The sequence below is a fragment of the Apodemus sylvaticus genome, chromosome 2 (assembly GCF_947179515.1).
Source record: "Apodemus sylvaticus chromosome 2, mApoSyl1.1, whole genome shotgun sequence".
In the NCBI taxonomy this organism is placed as follows: Eukaryota; Metazoa; Chordata; class Mammalia; order Rodentia; family Muridae; genus Apodemus; species Apodemus sylvaticus.
The window spans coordinates 136,164,263-136,186,300 of record NC_067473.1 but is presented as its reverse complement, the minus strand read 5'-3'; the positions used below and the strand labels follow the sequence as shown (position 1 = coordinate 136,186,300).

General features: G+C 36.7%; 1 protein-coding gene across 1 annotated transcript in view; it reads right to left on the bottom strand.

Moving 5' to 3' along the window:
• Cntn6 (contactin 6) overlaps positions 1-22,038 on the bottom strand; it is a 216,830-nt gene that overhangs the window by 22,999 nt on the left and 171,793 nt on the right. The window contains exons 11-17 of the mRNA XM_052172631.1: positions 17,436-17,611; positions 16,966-17,083; positions 14,149-14,307; positions 12,194-12,343; positions 8,449-8,519; positions 2,045-2,279; positions 1,789-1,904 (exon numbers count right to left, since the gene is read on the bottom strand). Coding sequence (XP_052028591.1) covers positions 1,789-1,904; positions 2,045-2,279; positions 8,449-8,519; positions 12,194-12,343; positions 14,149-14,307; positions 16,966-17,083; positions 17,436-17,611 — 1,025 coding nt within the window. The remainder of the gene's footprint in view (positions 1-1,788; positions 1,905-2,044; positions 2,280-8,448; positions 8,520-12,193; positions 12,344-14,148; positions 14,308-16,965; positions 17,084-17,435; positions 17,612-22,038) is intronic.

The window sequence follows — 22,038 nt, the reverse complement described above, 5'->3', positions numbered from 1 at the left end:
CAATGCATAGGTGGATGTTCAATACCAGCTCTTGAGTTATCAAATATAGCAAGTTAGAAATTTAAATATGTATATGCCAGCTGTTTGGTGACTTGGTTTGTGCTTTTATAGAAATTTTTGATATTATATGAGAAAAACTTATATATACATATATATATATAACTTACATATACATATAACTTATATATGTATATATAAGTTTAATGTATATGTATATATATATGTGTATATATATATACATCATATGAATTTTAAGAAAAGCAGTGATGTTCAGTGAGGAGTACACAGATTAGAAAAACATCAGTTCTCAGAATAAGCACATTGGCAGTTTGACATTCAAGGCATGGAATTTCAAAGGCACTAGCTACATGAATAGATTATTTTCCCATTGCTTTTTTTTTTGTTTTTGCCCCTTTCACAGGACATTATAAGAAAGAGGTAGGAAAAAGACAGAGGAAAACTTATAAATATTTAGAAAAAAATGTTTTTTTAAAAGACAAAATATCCACGTCCTCACTCAATGGACTTGCAAGATGAAGAACATAAGTAATCAAATATGTCTGCGTTATATTCTCAATCAAAAAACAACGTTGTATAAATGTGATTTACTTCATTTTATACAGTTTAAATGGAACTGTACTGTTTTGTCTCTTGTCACTTATATCCCTCAATCTTGAGTCTCATATTCTATGAAAAATTCTCAGGAAAATTCTGTGGTTTAAGATCTACAAGGGAGCCAGTCAGTGGTGGCACAAGTCTTTAATCCCAGCACTTGGGAGGCAGAGGCAGGCAGATTTCTGAGTTCAAGGCTAGCCTGATCTACAGAGGCAGTTCCAGGACAGCCAGGTTACACAGAGAAACCCTGTCTTGAAAAACCTAAAAAGTGTTGACTTTACCCATCTCTAAGAATACTGTAATTTTAAGTGATACTTTGTGATCACTTGAAAAATATTGTGGTAATTTCATATGACCTCTGTCCTCTTAACAGGTTTTTCTGCATTATATTTTCCGTTTACCTGCAATGCTTTAGTCTACACATCTTACTTAACTGCAATCACATACCTATTAAAAATGGACATTTTTATAGTGGTAAATTTATTTGCCTCAGACCACAATTGATACATTTTTTCTTCTCATCACTGATTTTATTGTTAAGCCTCAGATCTGCAATGCTATTCCAAAGACTTCATCATTGAAAGACTCATCACAGGCTAAAGAAATTACGGGAAAGTAGAAAAATCTTGAAGAGGTGGTGCTTTGTAGGGAGAGTTAGATCACTGAGGTCATGACCTTGAAAGACACAATGTAAAAAGGGAGCTGTCCAGTATCCTTGTTTTCTGGCAGCCACAGCAAGCATCTTTCCCTGCCATGTGGTTGAACATGTCCTCACTGAGCCTCATCCCCACTTCCACACACAAAAAACAACAAACCTAGTGTAGACTGAAACCATGAAATTGTTAGTGAAAATAAACTATTCATATTCTTAACATTTTTGAAAATAATTTATTTGTGTATGTATATAACTATGAGAGTATGTGTGTTTTTGCATGACCACGTGTACCTTTGCATGTAGAGGCCAGAAGAGAGCATAGATTCATCTTTCCATATTCCATATTCTTCTTTTTAAATTGATTCTAACAGCTGTTTAGGTGCAATGGCATAAAGCAAACCATTGACTCTTATACTATTATATGACAGGAAATAAGTCATCTTAACAAACTCCTATGCAAGAGGTATCATGCAGCAAGATGCTGCATCTGCATGCAGAGTGTAGTCAATGTGAATTACCTCATAGCCCAGCACTCTCCCAGTGTTTCTATTCCAAGCAATGGCATTCCAGGAAACCTCCATTTCAGAAGCAGAAAAACTCTGGACAGAAGTTCCTCTTGGGGCCAGTTGAGGTTCTACCATTAAGGAAAAGACATCACCATATTTAAGAGAAAGCCTCTAGAAAAATGATACAAACAAACAAACAAACAAAAAACAAATTGTATGTGAAGTTACAAAGTAAAACATTCCAAAATTCCAGATGAAAGCAGCCTACCATCTTCCCCAGAGTAGACAATGGACACGGTACTCAAAGATCCTTCTCCTTCATTATTGTACACTCCCACTTTGACTTCAAAGGGAGACAGGGGCATGATGCTTTCATTTCTATAGATGAACTTTGATGATTCTACAAGAGCCACCCTTTCTTTCATCCAGGTTGTTGAGCCCACTGGCCGGAACATGATGATATATCCAAACCCTTCTCCATTCTGTAGTTCTTCTGGAATGGACTTGGGAAGAATGCAATCAACCACTGAGTATTCCTGAAAAATCTTTTGAACTATAATTTTACTTGTTGATTACTTTGTTTCTTCTATATAGGTAGTTATGGATAATTACATTATTTAATGTGCAATTAAAATACTTTTAATTCCAGTGCCATTTCTTCTTTTTTCATATTTATTTAATTCTTTTATGTATATGAGTACATCATTGCTCTCTTCAGACATACCATAAGAGAGTATCAGACTCCATTACAGATGTCTGTGAGCCACCATGTGGTTGCTGAGAATTGAATTCAGTGTCTCTGGAAGAGCAGTCAGTGCTCTTAACTGCTGAGCCATCTATTCAGCCCTCTCCAGTGTCATTTCTAAAAGCTCTAATTTTCAAAAAGAAATATGAAGCCGAATTTATATATATATATCCTATATATCCTATCCTTTGTTCATTCATAAATGGCAATGATAAAATACAGGGGAAGACTGTAAGTTTTAATGATACAAGCTAAAACATAATCATACATGAATTTTAAGCTCACTTCCAAATTAACTTATTAACTACTTATCTTATGCTAAATATGCTTTAATTTCAATATCTCAAAAATTTCTTCTGAGTGTGATATAATCAAGTTTTAATAACATTCAATTTAAGAAACAGAGTACTTTTTCAAAAGCACAAAGAATCTCAGTATTTTATAGCATGTGCTTCATTAATAACATCAGTTTGAATTTTTCCTGACCAAAACAATTATACATTGCTAATTTCCAGAAATCAAGTTCCACACAAACCAGTTATAACATGTTCTCACTAAACAAAACTATTGTGTGTTTTTTAAGAACTCTGTAGCTATGAAAATTATAATTAAATTAACCAGCAAGAAAAAAATGAACTTCCACTTCATACTGTATAATCATCCTACCTGATTATGACTATTATTTTTAAATTTATGAATCAATAGAATTTTCTGTTTTTCTACAAAAAAAATCTGTTGTGTTATTTTGTTATCGGATAAGTCTGTTACTAACTAAGCACAATATTGGTGGCTTTTATGGTCACATGTTTACTTACTGAATTCCTTTAGCTTTCTGCTTATACTACAACTTCCAGTTACACACTCCAGAACAGAAGGCATCACATACTCCAATATCTGTGAGAGTTTCTGCTACAGCCTCTTTAATTCTCTACAGCAGTTAATAGACCCAACGGACTCCTCTTACAGAATTTCAGTATGAAGCCTGTAGTCTGGAGGGTACTGAAGCAAAACCCAGTATAGGCAATAAGTAGGAAATATGAGGAAAAAAAAAACATTGGGGAAGTATAGTGTTTGGTTATTTAAGCTGTCAGGCAACAGAGTTTGTTCAACAGGTAAAGGTGCTTGTCACTCATTCTGATGACCTGAGTTCCATCTTTGGATTCCCATGGTTGGTGGTAGCAGAGGACTCTCACAAGTTGTCCTCTGACTTCCTTATGGGCATTTGCATATACAAAAGCACACATACACCACATGCAGAAAATAAAGGATGTAATAAATATCTCTGAAAGCTCTAAAGTAAGTAGAGAGGAAATAGAGCTTTGCTAGAAGCCACACACAAAGGGTAAGCAAAGGAAGCGGTAAGTGCTGCATCCATGCACAAGAAACTAAGAGAGCAGGACCTAGATTATAGGAACAGCTCGCTGGAACTCCTATGGCCACCAGAGACGGGTGATGTGCCACATCCACAATTGATTGACTGTTCAGTTGCAGCTATGTTTTCATTTCCTTGTTACTTTCTCTGTAGCTTTAAAATAAGTCCCCATTCACCGAGATGATACCAACTTGTCTCTATTTTCTCCCACATGAAACAGTCTAACAAATACAGTGAGCAAAAAGATGAGAAAAAAAATCAAGGCTGATGAAACTGGGACAGAGTTAGACTTTTTCTCTTGGGAAAATGGGGACAGAACTGTACAGCTAGTTGGGAATGATTTGGAAGACGCTTATATGAATTCAGTAATATGTATTTGAGAGCTGGTCAATTAGACTGTAAACCTAGTGGGATACTCTTGCCTAGGAAGGCCACAAGCTCAAAAGGAGAACATAATATTATCACGTTCCTACACAAGTATAATTTTAAACTGCATTTTAAATACTAATTCTTATAACCACAGATAAGTATAGGCTTCACCTTTCATCGAAGAACCATCTTTATGAAGCAGACAGAGATCATTTGAGAAATCTACAACTGGCCATAATAAAGAGACAACATGGTACCCCATGACACAATTGATAGCGCTACAATACAGCTTCGATCTCTAAGGCTGTGGAAACATTGTGGAAGATGGAATAGACAAATTTTAAGAACCAGAGGACGAGAATATCTGCTGTACAACAGTGTCTTTTCTAAATGACAAGAAAACTGTCCCAGCAAAATCTCTAATATAAAATACCTCTGCAAGACTTGCATAATGATAACATCAATTAAGATGCAAACAGGTTTGGAAGAAATCGCACAAAGCTACAAACAACTAAATAGCTACAAAGAGAGGGAAGATCAGTCTGCTTCATGGAAGTTCCCTTTCACAGGTCATCCAATGCCATGTGATCAGCCCATCAGCCCTAATTACATATACATGAGTTACACTAAAAGGCTATATTTATTTCTCTCTCTCTCTCTCTCTCTCTCTCTCCCTCCCTCCCTCCCTCTCTCACTCTCTCTCTCTGTCTCCTCTCTGTCTCTCTGTCTCTCTCTGTCTCCTCTCTGTCTCTCTGTCTCTCTCTTTCTCTCTCTTTCCGTGTGTGTGTGTGTATGTGTGTGTGTGTGTCTGTCCCTCTTTCTGTCTTTCTGTCTGTAGGTCTCTCTTTCTGACTTGTCTCTCTTTACTATCTGTCTGTCTCTCCCTCTCTATCTCTTTCTCTCTGTGTCTCTGCAATAATAATTCTAAAAAGGAAGGTATGAGTTGGAAGGGAGAGTGGGGTGACACAGGAAGTTAGAGAGCAGGAAGGGAGCAATAGGAACAATATAGATAGAGTACTTACATATGAAATTCTCAAATTAATAAAAGAACTATTCAGGAAACATAACCACACCTCCCCTTTTTTATGATAAATGAATATTTGAAGACTATAATAACAGTGAAATTTTATGATAGAGACAAAGTTATTTGCAATTTTCAAAGTTTCATTTTGTGTAAGAAATGTGCTAACTTCAGTCACAGGCCCTTAACGCTACAGTGTTTTCTCCTATAGTCTTGTTTATCCCCATATTAGATATGACATACCACCTCACACTTGACTTATTAGACACTGTAAGATGAAAACAAACATTAATATTCAGTTTTAAGTTGACTTCTAATATCAGATTTTACAATGTAACAATTTTTAATTCCCCAAACTGCCAAATAGAACATTATCTACCCTCACTCATAGCATACATAAAAAAATTGCCAAAATAGCATACATAAAAAAGAACCAAAGAATTTCTGATATCTGACGAGAAGGAAACCAAAGTAGGAAATCAGCAAAACTCATTTCTGTTGGAAAGAATATTTTTATACAGCATCAAATGATTGTAGAAATATAAATGTCTTATTCACCAAAAACCAAAAGGAATTTTCTAGCTTAATTCCCTTGAAACTTCAAATTCAAATCACTAGGTACAATATGTATGATCTACTGCTTAAAGGATTTCTGCAGGAAAACTCTTGTTCTCTTAAGTAAGAACAACATAGAAGCATATGAATTAAAAATCCTGTGTTCAAATTCTCCAGGTACCATGTAAAAAGCATTTTGCCTTTCAGTTTCTTTAGGTGACAGCTCCGTTCTCTACCTTCTACCTTATCGGGAGGATTAAATGATTTGAGTCTGAGTGGCCGACAAGGCCCTGCAGTCCTCCACAGATGATGCTTTCCTCTCTTGTAGACCTGGAAGTTCCTGTGCCCTCAGTTCACAGTTCCTGCCCAAGAGTAGTGGTGAAGGGAAACCCACCCACTAAGCATTGTTCTCCATAATATCCATGGGGAACAAACGATGTAGGGCAAGGATCCATTTCAGGGCAACTATAGTAGGTGTTCCACTTGAGTAGGTTTACAATCTTGAGCACACAGTGACTGCCGTCCACTTTCCACAGTATAAGAAGGAATAATGACTAATATTGTCTCACAATCCCCTGCTCATTCTCTTCCCTCTTTTTATCTGGTACAGAATTTCTCAACAATGGCATCAGTGACATTTTGGATCAGATAAATCTTGTGCAAACCTGCCTTATGTATTATAGGCTCTTTGAAAGCAATCCGGTATTAACTTGGCTCCCTCACACCTGCCTATACTCATTATCTTGGCTATTACCAACTGAGCAGAGTCTCTGTACAAGTCCATTCATTGTAAAACATTTTCTGGTGATAAATTCATCTTTATTTACAGATAAGGACCAGTACTTCAACACATCACTCATGTAAAAATTTAACCATAATACCTATGGTCATCCTATGTTAAGGTAAAATTAAAGATAAAGAAGCAACATTGTATTCCCATCTCTCCACCAAAGGCAACAAAAGAAGATACTTCTTCTTACTACATTATTGTGTGATAGGGAACAGTAAGAGTTACATCTCTTTTTTTTTTCTAGAATTTAGAGAATGCCAGTTCTCTCAAGAGACAAAGACCTGACAAACTTCTAAAATGAAAGGTAAGCTACAGTTTTTCATGGCATAGACAAGAGAAGCTATGCAGATGTGCAGTGACTGCCCTTCTACCCAAAGAGCAGCAAAGGTTTTTTGTTTGAGATCAAATATTTCACTTGAAATGGGAGATTATCCCTAAGCCCCACTGACAGGGACTCCTGTCTAAAGGACAGAAATTGAGTCTAGCCACAGACAACCACAATGCAGAAACTGGATACTCTTGAATAGTTGTTTGTAAGTACATCTGAATTGCCACTAAAATAATATGGTAGGATGTTACCTGAGGAACGTAATTCAAAATACTTTTAAAAAGTCGAAACTATAACAAGAACAACAACAACAAGGAAAAAGAAAAACCAGACACATCTCACTGCTTTATCAAGTACCTGTATCATTGTTTGTCTGGATGTGTTTTGTGTTTTGTTAGTCTGGTTGTTTGGGCTTTTGAAGTGTGTGTGTGTGTGTGTGTGTGTGTGTGTGTGTGTGTGTGTGATAAAGACTAAAGCAAAAATTAGAAATGTGTCAAAAATTCACATTTTTTTAAGCTATGTCCTTTTCCTCCAAACTACTGGAAGTCCGGGATTCCAGAGGCAATAGAGTAAAAGAGGAAGAAAAAACCTAAGTGAAGAATGGGGCAAAGGGAAGGAGATGACTGCATTCCCCTATATGCTATGAAAGTCCTGGCTAAGGATGAGGAATTATAGAGTGACTGAAACTAAGGCAGTAAGATTTGACCTTCATCCTGTAGGCTGCGTGTAGCTGGGCACATGCATGAATGCATGACTGATGCTTAACACAAAACAGCAATTTTACTTAAAATGTTAGGCAAGATTACATATATATATGTATATATATATATATATATATATATATATATATATATATATATATATATATATATATATCAATTGTCATATTTTGCAATGCCAACTTGGAAAGTGTTTCAATGTCAAAAGATTGGGCATGACTACTTTCAAGTTTATGATACCAAATGGTAATAAAATTTGTAGTCTAAAAAAAAATGAATCTATATGGTAGTCTGAAACACAATGAGCTTCAAAGCTATTTGATGCTCCTAAGATTTCATTTAGATTCTGGGAAAGAACCACTGATGCCGTAAAGAGCATTGTTAGAACAATAATCCATTTTAGTCTGTGCTCTTCTAAGTATACCATACCCACAATGAGAGAATTCCATAGCTAATCAATAAAAGAGTACTCCACCCACCTAGTCTTAATGACAATACTACTGACCACTGCTCAGTAGATACTGACATTGCTTTTTATATATGTGACAATTTGTGCTGAGATAGTCACATTCTCTTGCTTTAGTGGAAATAAGAATTGCATAATACCACCCCTAAATAATTCCTTGTCATGGTGATGTGCTTTGATGCCCTGAATTTTCTTATGTTCTCTGTAGTGATCAAATATAGCTTTGGGTCTTTTTGTTTTTTCAGTATTCTTCCAGGCCAGCTAAATTTTTCTCGTTCAAAAATAACTTAGCCGGACAGAAAATTACCTCCCACGTAATGACAAGTTCCGATCTGCTTCCACCGCCTCCATTGATATTTACTGGTGCCACACTGGGGACTGCAGACAACCAAGAGAAATGTGGATAGTTAGGATGAAAGGAATGTCTTCATCAAGAAGAGTTCTGTTTGGGAAGGTTGCACCTTTCAAAGCACTCATCCTGGCAAACTGAGAGAGTGTTGCATTTTTAATGAACATAAATGATGTTTACACATATCCAAATTTCTAAGAGAGAGGACACAGTTTTGTTTGATACATGGGCACCTTGGCTCCAAAATTAATTAAAAATCAAGTAACATCGTGTGTTTGACATTATTATGCATCATCTACTAATTGGCAAAATGATGTTGCATTCAGATGGTAACGGTGACACTGCTGATTTAAGGCCTAATTATACAGTTGTGCTGTAAACAAGTTACTCAGGCAGTACATTAATTCATTATTTTTTGTCAATAAACAAGCTGGATGTTTTTTCTTTTTTTAACCATTGGGATATTTTAACATTTAAAACTGAATTCTTGTACTCGAATTACTCTGGGGTGAATAAGTGTAATTTTCAAATTTTCACTTGTAAAATCAGGGTGTTCTATAAAGAACATGACAGAGGATCTATGACTTCAGTTTACTCTCTGAGTCTAAGACACTGAATACACTGGTGTAGTAAGAAGAATAATATGCTATGCAACTGTATGAGACTAGTGGTAAATCTGGCTCAAGGAAAATGGTAATTATAACAAGTTCTGGGATATATCTCAAAGGGAGTCAGTACTCAAAACATAGATTTTTATCACATACTTAGAAGTCTTAAAAATATTTTATTAACACAGTAGCAAAAACAACGCAAATCTAATCTAAATGATAGGTAAAGATGCTGCACATGATTTTCAAGCACTGAATAATCCAAAATTTCTTTCTTCTTTTTTTTAATTAAATATATTCTTTATTTACATTTCAAATGTTGTCCCCTTTCCTGTTCACCCCGCCCCCGAAGAAAGTTTCATAAACCATCTCCCCTCCCCCTGTTCCCCAATCAACCCACTCCTGCTTCTCTGTCCTAGCATTTCCCTAAACTGCAGCATGGAGCCTTTCCAGAACCAAGGGCCTCTCCTCCCTTTGATGTTCATCAAGGCCATCCTCTGTTACCTACCTGAAGCCATGGATAACTCTATGTGTACTTTTTGTACACATGGTTTTGATGGTTTTGTCCCTGGGAGCTCTGGGAATACTGGGTGGCTCATATTGTTGTTCCTCCTATGGTGCTACAAACCCCTTCAGCTTCTTGTATCCTTTCTCTAGCTCCTCCATTGGAGACCCTGTGCTCAGTGCAATGGCTGGCTAAGAGTGTCCCCTTCTGTATTTGTGATGCACTAGCAGAGCCTCCCAGGTGACAGCTATATCTGCCTGCGGTCAGCAAGCACTCGTGGGCATCGTTAATAGTATCTGTTTTTTTATAGTACCATTTTTGCCCAGAATTCAGATACTTGGAATAATATCCCTAGGTATGGTTGGGGATTTCACTCAAAAGATGAAAATGTGTGTGAGGATGAGTGGGAAAGGACAGCAATGACTCATGTCATTTTTCTTTCAAACAGTTGGGACAATTTAGAGACACCCAGGCTGTTTACGTCATTCTTTTGTGTGGATTGTTAACTCTAGCAACAAAATAGTGCTGTGATGATCTGATGTTCTTTCTTTCTTTTTTACAGAGACAGCGTTTCTCTGTAGCCCTGGCTGTCCTGGAACTTACTCTGTAGACCAGGCTGGCCTCGAACTCAGAAATCTGCTTGCCTTTGCCTCCCAAGTGCTCGGATTACAGGCATGCACAACCACCGCCTGGCCTGATGTTCTTTCGTAAGATGGCATTTTTTCAACAGACATTGTAAGGTCCAATTTATCCTTCATTTTGTTTGCTTATGATTCTTCTAATGATCAGCTGAACATAACTATACTGCCAAGAATTGACATACATTTTGTCAAAGCAGCCTGACCAGGTAATGTCTACAGAGTTGCTGGATATATAATACTCAACAGTGTCACATATAATTGAGATATTTCCAAAGTTCAGTTATGTAAGCAAGATTTCTTTTTACTTAAATGTACGTAATTTTTTCCTAGTTTCTCACATAATGAAAAGCAGAAAATATTCCATTTTAAACACTCATCTTTTAAAATTTATGTTTTTTGTGTCTGTGCAAATGTGCACTATATCTTTCCAGGTGCCTTTGGAAACCAAATAAGGGTACTAGATCTGGAAGTATAGGTGGTTGTGAGCTATTCAGTATGTATTCTATGAGCTCAAGCCAGGTCTGTGGGAGAACAAGGAAGTGAAGAACTCTGAAGGATTAAGCCATACCTTCACTCTGCCCTTTCTTAATTCAATTTTAAAATTAGCTATTTTTAATACTAAAACCGTATTGAGGGAAAGTCAGTCTTTGATGACTAGAAAGAAATGGTGGGTATGTACTTTAATGTGATACAGTCCTGATTAGAACATCTCTGAAAGCCTCAAATTTCAGAAGAGCAATAAAGGTTGGTAACAGTCGGCAAATAACTGTTACTGCATTAACTTTACCTTTGGGGTCAACCTTACCAATGCAATGAGAGAAAAAATGGAAACAAAAGTTAATATCCAGCAGCAGGAGCTTCACCTGAACCAATAGGTCTAGGGTAGACCTGCAGCTACTGCTCTTCTGGGTAGAAAGTTAAGAGTTACTTAAACAAATCTTGGTGGTAGAGATTCACCGTTAAAGGGTTCAGATCTAAAATGTCATAAAGAAAGTACTTAGATCCCATCCTCCATTTTGTCCTCCATGAAATAATGAAACCTCCTATTCAGCTCCGTACTCCAACATGATTTAATTCAGGGTCAGCATTTCTGAATGTAATTAGTAAAAATATAGGTATCAGGTATCAGAAATGCATTTGGCTGGTATGGGACAGGCCTAGAGTTCAATTACCAGAACTAAAATAAATTAAAGAAACAAAAATTGCTTTTCTTTAAGAGGAAGTTTTGATTTGCCATAATTTTGAAAACTATGCACACTTATGGAAACTAACATGCGTGTTTAACTGAGGCAAGAAGAACAAAGAGAATTTACATTGTATAGCTTATTAACAATCGGAACCCTGTGGTGTGAGCCTTTGCATGACAAAACACTAGGGATACCACACTGGATGTGAAGGCTGAGGCGAGACAAAGGAAGTCTGTGATAAAGAACTTAAGATGATATGATCTGGAGCAAAGTTGCACTTTGCTGTTCAGTGAACCAGCTGATACTCAATTAGCATTTTTGTTCAGTGAGATTAGAAATTACCTAATTTGCATGGAGAGAATTTATACTTTTTCTCTGTGAAGCTGTATCTAGATCGGAGTTGAAAAAAAAAACAAACATGAAATGAATGCTGGCTGAGCCAAATAGATGTTGAATTAATTCTCTGCCACCATGTTAATGAACAAGCCCTAACGTGTCTTCCAACTACAGATTCCCTATTGGAGTTTAAATTAAGACATATATTAAAGGTTACTTCTGAAAAATTATTTTGACACATCTGCTTAACATTATTTCAACTCAAATTCAAGCCTTGATTGTGGGAATGAGGTGGATGGGAACTAGAATCACTAACTTATTGACACCAATATTATTCTAAAATTTCTAAAGGACTCACAGAAGCTTTTTTCTAAGAACCAGAACAGAAAGGATCATCCATGTCTGCAGTAAGCATCAATTTCTTACCTGATGCTTTGGTTCTCAGCAACTCTGAGGGTTTGCTTGGCTCTCCAATCCCAATGCTGTTCCCAGCAACAACGCGAAATTCATATTCTACCCAAGGACTCAAACCAATGACTGTTGCATTGTATGTCTGTCCATTGAGAATTTCAGGGACTAAAGCAAGCAAACAATCAAAAAACAATGAAAAATACTGACCAAAGTCAAAACATAGCACTTAAGGTAAAAAATAGCCAATATAGTCAAGAGCCCAGAATTATCTGGATTCTTTGGTTTGTTTCCACAAGAAGTTCAAGATGTTTTTGTTTTTAATGTCAGTGAAGTTGATTTATCTGAAGGATTATGTGGAAATTTTGATGGGAGTTGGCCTAAATTTATAGATTGCTTTAGGCAGTTTGGTCATTTTCCTGCCAATCAATGGGTCTGTGATATCTTTCCAAGATCCAATGACATTTTCAATTTCTTTCTTCAATATATTCAAAGTTTTTAATATGCATAAGTGTTTTACTGGCTCATAAGTGTTTTACTTAGAATTGTAAGATATTTTAATTTTTGAGGTAATGTTTCTGTGTTTTATTTATAGGTCTGTTTGTCATTCGAATATAGGAAAGCCTCTAGTTTTTGTGTGTTAATTTTTTATCCTGCTACTCTGTCGAAAGCATTTATCAGCTGTAGGAATTTCACAATAGATTCTTTAAAGACTTTTATGTACAATATTGTATCATCTGCAAATAAATATACTTTGACGTTTTCCTGTCTTATTTGTATTTCTCTGATCTCTTTCCATGTCTTTTTGGCATATTGAGAAAGTATGGAAAGACTGAACATTCTTGTCATGCTCCTATTAATGGGAAGGCATTGAGTTGCTCTTCATTTAGAATAATGTTGGCTATTGGCTTGCTGTTCATCGCTTCTATTATATTGAGATATTCTTCATATCACTATTCTCTCCAAGACTTTTAAAACGAAGGTATGTTTAATATTTTTTTCAAAATTCCATTTCTGCATCTAATATAATGGTCTTGTAGGTTCTGTCTTTTAGACTGCTTATATGATAGACTCCATTTTTTGATTTATGTATGTATATCATCTCTGAGATAAAGCTAATTGATCATTGTGGGTAAACTTTTTGATGTCTTCTTAACTTTAGCTTGTAAGCACTGTATTGAGAATCTTTGCATCTATATTTATAAAGAAATGCTGAGCTATACTTTCTTTTTGTTTAATGTCGATTTATTGTGTAGCTTTGGCATTAGGAAAATAGGAGCTTCAGAAAAAAAAAATTGAAACTGCTCTTTAGCTTCTCTTTCCCAGAATAACTTGTGAAATATTGACATTAATTATTCTTCGAAGGAGTTGTAGACTTCTGCACTGGATCCTTCTGGCCCTAAATGATGTTTTGGGTGTTGTTGGGATATTTAATTACTGCTTGTGCTTAACTAAGAATTTGGAGACCATAAAACCTGTTGATTTCATCCTGACACAGCTTCCTGTACCCTGTATATAAAGATATGAACTAATTACTTTTAAGTTTTACAGTTTGGTAGAATACAGATTTTTTAAAGTATTTCTTTATAATTCTCAATTTTTCCTCATTATTTGTTGTAATGTGTTTTTCACTTCAAATTTTTGAAATATGGGTTCTATTTCTTTTTCTTTTGGTTGCCTTGGTTAAAATTTTGTTTTGTTTTGAAGAACCAACTCTTCATTTTATTGATTTACATTGCATATTTTGTTGTTTTAATTTTATTGATTTCAGCCCTGAGTGTCATAATTTCTTCCTATCTACTCTTTTTTTTCTTTAAATCTTTCAGGTTTATTGCATTATTAATATGAGAAATCTTCAGTTGTGGCATGAAGTATATATATTATTAAAATAAGGAATTACAAATTTTTTTAGAATTATCAAATTAAAATATTATGTATACTGCTATCAGGCAATCATCACAAACATCACTTACCTGTAGCAACCCCTTGCCAGCCAACAGAAAATGGTGTCCGAGTTTGAATAGTAAAAATTTGAATGGGGCTGTTATTATCAGGACCGGGTCTCCAGCTGAGCTGGGAGGTGGTACTCGAGATGTGCTCCACTTTTACATCTTCTGGGGGACCAGGGGGACCTGGAGAAACAACATTTATAATTGCTGTGTTTTTTTTTTTCTTTCGCCCATTCTATGTGCCAGTCCACCAAACTTGTTACAGCACTCAGGGTCTCCCTTCTGTTGGGGTTAGGGATGGCCAGGGCAGCCTCGAGGACCTCAGTTTTGGTCTTACAAGGGAAAATTTATGATAGTCTGAGGGCAGCCATTGATTTAGATATATAAAGAATAGAAATTTCTATCAGTCACCTTAAAGAATCACTGACTTCATTATCAGAAGTTGTACTACAGAATAGGAGGGGATTAGATTTAACTTTTCTTCCAGCAAGGAGGGCATGCGTGACTCTAACCAAATATATAAAAGAACTGTATGAGAAGAACTTTAAGTCTCTGAAGAAGGAAATTGAAGAAGACCTCAGAAAGTCGAAAAATCTGCCATGCTCTTGGATTGGCAGGATTAATATAGTTAAAATGGCCATCTTGCCAAAAGCAATATACAGATTCAGCGCAATCCCCATCAAAATCCCAACTCAGTTCTTCTTAGAGTTAGAAAAAGCAATTCTCAAATTCATCTGGAATAACAAAAAACCCAGGATAGCTAAAACTATTCCCAAAAGTAAAAGAGATTCTGGGGGAATCAATATCCCAGACCTCAAGCAATACTACAGAGCAATAGTGTTAAAAACTGCATGGTATTGGCACAGCAACAGACAAGTGGACAAATGGAACAGGATTGAAGACCCATAAATGAATCCACACACCTATGGTCACTTGATCTTTGACAAAGGAGCAGAAAACATCCAGTGGAAAAAAGATAGCCTTTTCAACAAATGGTGCTGGTTCAATTGGAGGTCAGCATGCAGAACAATGTGAATTGATCCATTCTTATCTCCTTGTACTAAGCTCAATTCCAAGTGGATCAAAGACCTCCACATAAAACCAGACACACTGAAACTAATAGAAAAGTAACTGGGGAAGACCCTTGAGGACATAGGCACAGGGGAAAAGTTCCTGAACATATCACCAATAGTTTATGCTCTAAGATCAAGAATTGACAAATGGGACCTCATAAAATTACAAAGTTTTTGTAAGGCAAAGGACACTGTCAAAAGGACAAAATGGCAACCAACAAACTGGGAAAAGATCTCCATCAACCCTACATCCGATACAGGGCTAATATCCAATATATACAAGGAACTCAAGAAGTTAGACCCCAGGGAACCAAATAACCCTATTACAAAATGGGGTGCAGATCTAAACAAAGAATTTTCACCTGAAGAAATTCAGATGGCTGAGAAGCACCTTAAGACATGCTCATCATCATTAGTCATTAGGGAAATGCAAATCAAAACAACCCTGAGATTTCACCTCATACCAGTCAGAATGGCTAAGGTCAAAAACTCAGGAGACAGCAGGTGTTGGTGCTGATGTGGAGAAAGAAGAACACTCCTCCACTGCTGGTGGGGCTATAAGATGGTACAACCACTTTTGAAATCAGTCTAGCGGTTCCTCAGAAAACTGGATATGACACTTCCAGAGGACCTTGCTATGCCTCTCCTGGGTATATACCCAAAGGATTCCCCAGCATGCAATAAAGACACATATTCCATTATGTTCATAGCAGCCTTATTTATGATAGCCAGAAGCTGGAAAGAACCCAGATGCCACTCAAAGGAGGAATGGATACAGCAAATGTGGTATATTTACACAATGGAATACTACTCAGCAATTAGAAACAATGAATTCACAAAATTTATAGGCAAATGGTTTAATCTGGAAAATATCATCCTAAGTGAGGTAACCCAATCACAAAAGAATACACATGGAATACAATCTCTGATAAGTGGATATTAATTAGCCCAGAAGCCCTGAATACCCAAGGCAAAAATTGCATAACAAATGACTCCCATGAAGAAGTATGGAGAGGGTCCTAATCCTGGAAAGGATTGATCTAGCATTGGAGGGGAATGTAAGGACAGAGAATAAAGGAGGGAGGTGATTGGAGAATGGATGGAGAGAAGAAAGTTTATGGGACATATGGGGAGGGGGGATCTGGGAAAGGGGAAATCATTTGGAATGTAAACAAAGAATATAGAAAATAAAAATATTAAAAAAAATGTTTTCGCACATCAGTTGAAGAATGGTTTACTTTAACTGCCATACATGGAAAATAAATTACTGATTACAAGTCATTTGTAGCACACACATACTGACTAAATCCTAACAATAGATTTTATCTAAATGTGTTATCCAGATAACACATTAGATTAGAAATACCAGCAATACAGAGTAGGGACCACAAAACAATGTATTTATTGAATAATGAATGAGATATCAAAAACTGATATTCATTCTCTCCTCAAATGAAGCTCAAGTAAATATAGCTAGTATGGACAAATGTAAAATCTTACATAATTTATTCTGCACGGACACTAGTGGCTTATTACACATAGAAGGCCAGTCTAAATTTTAGGAATTGGTACTATGTGCTGAGCACATTTTTTTTTGTCCATCACCACAAAACTGATAAAATTGAATCTTGAAATTTACAAAACAAAAAGTTATGATTTTCTCTCATGCCCTTATTCTTATTCAATCGCTTAAAGAACTGCAATTTGTGTGTGGGCATTTCTGATCATGAATAAGAAACAGAACCACTCTTTCATAATCTCTGCTCACCTCTCACAATAATATCAGCAACAGCAGACAAGCGTTCTAGTGTTGTTTGTACTGTGCACAGATATTTTCCTGAATGGCCTAATTGAATATTCCTTATCATCAAATCCCCAACAGATTTCTGAAGACAGAGAGAGGAAACTGGATGAAAACATAACCACACACAGCAGGTCCCATTTTCTTTACAGCTGGCTAGATATTAAACATAAGACAATTTTGAAATTAAAAGATATACTGATTAATATAGTTTTCTGTAATTGATCCCTTTTATTATCCCCTTTACTCTAATTGCATCCAGAAAATAAGTATTTCTGTGAAATACATAAACTAAACCAAAACAAAAACAGATGCATCTTTATAACCAGATAGAGATTCTGCCTGTGAATACAGACAGAAAGAATGATTACGGACCATGTGGATTCATATAAAACATTATTTGTTTTATGAAGAATTTAGCAATTTCAGACACATACTCCCCCAATTCGTTCAAAATGAGCCACTCCTTTCTTTAAATCAATGATATCTCCATTAAAATACCAAACAAATAGAACTTCCATTGTCGGGTCATGAGACACTTGGCAGGGTAAGACGATACTCTCTCCAACTGTAACATCCATTTTAGATGGTGGTACTGTAATGACTGTTCTCTCTGTTGAGAAAATATCACTAGTTAAAAATGTTTAAATATGTCAGCATATGATTATAAAATACAGATTTTTTATGGTTTGCTTTCATTAGGGGCAGAGTGAACCACCAATATATTCAGTATTGAAAATAATCTTTCATTTTTTAACACCTTGTATATATCATTCTTTTTCTTAAACATGTAGTCCAATAAGTCGTCTATATCACCCTCTCCCCAAGGTGGAGCAGAAAGAGCCTAAGAGCCGGAGTTTGGGAGGCATGGAAAGAAGCAGTGCCTTCTGGATTTGGCAGAACTGCTTCACTGATGATGTTACAGCTGCTGTGTTGTTTTCAGTAGATTAAGTCAGTCAATACGGTAGCAGAGATCACAGAAGGGTTCATGGACTCACGTGTGACTAGGAACTAAGAGCACTCCATTGTTTCTGGGGAAGGAAGAATCAGTTCTTGTAATGTTATGGCCCCTAATAATTGACAAAGATTCAGTAAATGGTTCAATGTCCACGAGTACACAGGAACACAAATTGGATTCAGTGAGTTATTTTAACAAGAACATTCCATAAAGATTTTTTCTTCTTTTTTCCCCCTTTATTGGATATTTTCTTTATTTACATTTCAAATGTTATACCTTTTCCATGTCTCCCCTCTGGAAACACCCTATCCCCTTCTCCTCCCCCTGCCTCTATGAGGGTGCTTCCCCACCCACCCACCTATTCTGACCTTCCCTCCCAGGCATTCCCCTACACTGGGGGATCAAGCCTTCATCGGACCAAGGTCCCCTCCTCCCACTGATGTCCAAGAATTCCATCATCTGCCACATAAGTGGCCAGAGCCATGTGTTGCTCCATGTATACTCTGGTTGGTGGTCGACTCCCCAGGAGCTCAAGGAGTTTGCCTGGTTGACACTGTTGCTCCTCCCCTGGGGATGCAAACCCCCTTAGCTTCTCGGTCCCTTCTTCAACTCCTCCATCGGGGACCCTGCAATCAGTCCAGTCTTTGACTGGGAGCGCCTGCCTCTGTATTTCTCCAGCTCTGGCAGAGCCTCTCAAGAGACAGCCATAACAGGTTCCCATCAGCAAGCACATCCTAGCATCTGCAACAGTGTCCAGGTTTGGCAACTGTAAATAGGATGGAATGCCAGGTATGTTTTAGTATGATTTGCCATCCCCGTCTTCCCTTCTTTACTCTGCATGTAAGAGAAAATGAGCAATATTTGTTTTTTGATTTCTGGATTACCTCAAGCAGTATGATTGTTTCTAGCTCCAACCACTTACTTGCAAATCTCATAATTTTAATTTTGTTAACAGTAGAGTAGTATTACATTGTGTAAATGTAACAACCACACTCTCCTTAGGCATTGATCAGTTGGCTGGCATCTATGCTATTTACAAGTTCTCACTATTCAGAAAAGAGCATCAGTGAATATAGATAAACAAGAGCTTCTGTAGTAAGAGACAGATACCTTTGAGAATATGCCCAAACATGGTACAGCTGAATCTGTGGAAGAGGATGTCCCAGTTCTTGAAGAACACTCATACAAATTTCCACAGTGTTTGTACTAATTTGCACACCCACCTTCAATAAGTGTTCCTCTTTTTCCTTATCTTTTCCAGCAAGAATTTTTATTTGTTTTATTGTTCTTGGCCATGATGCCTGGTGTGTAGGATGAACTATCAAAATACTTTTATTTTACATTTCTCTGTTGGCTAGAGGGATGGAACGTTTTTAAAGTATTTTTTTTTTTTTGATTCTTGCATTTTTATCTTTTGGGAACTCTGTTTACATCTATACCTCATTTTTAAATTCTGTTACTTGATTTTTATTTATTGCTCGAGGTTTTCTGTTTGTTTGGTAGTTTGTTTTTTGTTTTATTGCTCCTTACAGTTGTAGGTATTAACCCTCTGTCAAATGGATAATTAGTAAAGATTTTTCCCTATCTGTAGGCTGCTGCTTTGGTCAGTTGCTGATATCCTTAGCTGTGCAGAAGCTTTTAAGCTTCCTGGAGTCCCATTGATTAATCTTTCCTCTTAATGCCCATGGGATTGGTGTTCTCAATGGTTATCCTTTTCTGAGCCATATATTTTGCAGTGCCAATCAGAACATACCTAGTCCAAACTTTCACTTCTTTTAGATTCTGGATTTATGGAGGTTATGTTGATCTCTGTGATCCCTGGAGACCTATTAACATCGAAGCTTCCTAAACTATAAACAAATATTCAAGAGATTTAGTTGGAGTTACAATATGATTGGAGAAATAATGCTCTAACTAGATATCTTATACCACCACTTATAACCCCTACTACCAAGAATGTATTATGTCTTGTTGAGTCATGGTCCAATGGGCCTCTAATCCCCAAACAATGCAAGCTTTTTCCCAGGTTGTTACTTACCCTCCAAATTCTGATGGTAATGCTAGACCAATTAAGACACACTTATGTCATCAAACATGGAGAAATTAAGCAGGTACCCAACTAAAACCTTCACTCGTACTGACTAGCATACATGGTTCTAGAAGGTACTAGGCACACTATAGGAAGAGAAAATTAGTAAGGAATATCACCCAGCTATAAATCCCATGATCTACAAAAGTGAACTGTCTGCTAGGTAAATTAGTTTTATAGTGGTACAAAGGTTGTGGGAATAACTGAACATTTTTTGAATGAATGTAAGGTCTACTCCATGAGATGTAATGAATACCTAATCCTTTGTATATATTGGATATTAGCCCTCTGTCTGAAGTAGGGTTGCTGAAGATCTTTTCCTAATTTGTTGGTTGCCATTTTGTCCTTTTGACCGTGTCTGTTGCTTTACAGAAACTTTGCAATTTTATGAGGTCCCATTTGTCAATTCTTGATCTTAGAGCATAAGGTATTGATGTTCTGTTCAGGAAATTTTCCCCCTGTGCCTATGTCCTCAAGAATCTTCACCAGTTTCTTTTCTATTAGTTTCCGTGTGTCTGATTTTATATGGAGGTCCTTGATCCACTTGGAATTGAGCTTAGAACAAGGAGATAAGAATGGATCAATTTACATTCTTCTGAATGCTGACCAGCACCATTTGTTGAAAAGGCTATCTTTTTTCTACTGGATGGTTTCAGCTCCTTTGTCAAAGATCAAGTGACCATAGGGTTCATTTCTGTGTCTTCAATTCTATTCCATTGATCTACCTGCCTGTCACTGTACCAATAACATGCAGTTTTTAACACTACTGCTCTGTAGTACTGCTTGAGGTCCAGGATACTGATCTCCCTAGAAGTTCTTTTACTGTTGAAATTAGTTTTAGCTATCCTGGGCCTTTTGTTATTTCAGATGAATTTGAGAATTGCTATTTCTAACTCTATTAAAAACTGAATTAGGTTTTTGATGGGGATTGCATTGAATCTGCATATTGCTTTTAGTTAGACTCAAGAGAGACAAGTAACCCTATTAAAAACAAGGGGTACAGAGCTAAACAAAGAATTTTCACCTGAAGAACTTCGAATGGCTGAGAAGCAACTGAAGAAATGTTCAACATCATTAGTCATTAGGGAAATGCAAATCAAAACAACCCTGAGATTTCACCTCACACCAGTCAGAATGGCTAAGACTAAAAACTCAGGAGACAGCAAGTGTTGGACAGGATGTGGAGAAAGAGGAACACTCCTCCACTGCTAGTGGGATTGCAAGCTGGTACAACTACTCTGGAAATCAGTCTGGTGGTTCCTCAGAAAGCTGGGCATAACACTTCTGAAGGACCCTGCTATACCACTCCTGAGCATATATCCAGAGAATTCCCTGGCATGCAATAAGGACACATGCTACACTATGTTCATAGCAGCTTTATTTATAATAGCCAGAAGCTGGAAAGAACCCAGATGTCCCTCAATGGAAGAATGGATATAGGAAATATGGTATATTCACACATTGGAATACTACTCAGCTGTTAAAAACAATGGATTCATGAAATTTTTATGCAAATGGTTGGAACTGGAAAATATCATCCTAAGTGAGGTAACCCAATCACAAATGAATACACATGGAATGCAGTCACTGATAAGTGGATATTAGCCCAGAAGCTCTGAATAACCAAGACACAACTCACATATGGAATCATTCCAGAGAAGAAGCAAAGGAGAGGGCCTTGGTCCTGGAAAGGCTTGATGCAGCAATGTAGGGGATTACCAGGACAGAGAACTGGGAGGGGATTGATTGGGGAATGAGTGGAGGGAAGAGGGCTTATGGGACTTATGTGGAGCGGGTAACTGGGAAAGGAAAAATCATTTGAAACGTAAACAAAGTATATAGAAAATAAAATAATAAAAGTAAAAAAAAGAATACCTAATCCTGAAAAGATTTCCAAGAGCCTGAAACTAGATTAGGTCACAGGCCCAACTGAAACTGTACTATGATTATTCTGCTAAAGAAGTGTAGTAATAGAGTGATTCACAATGACATT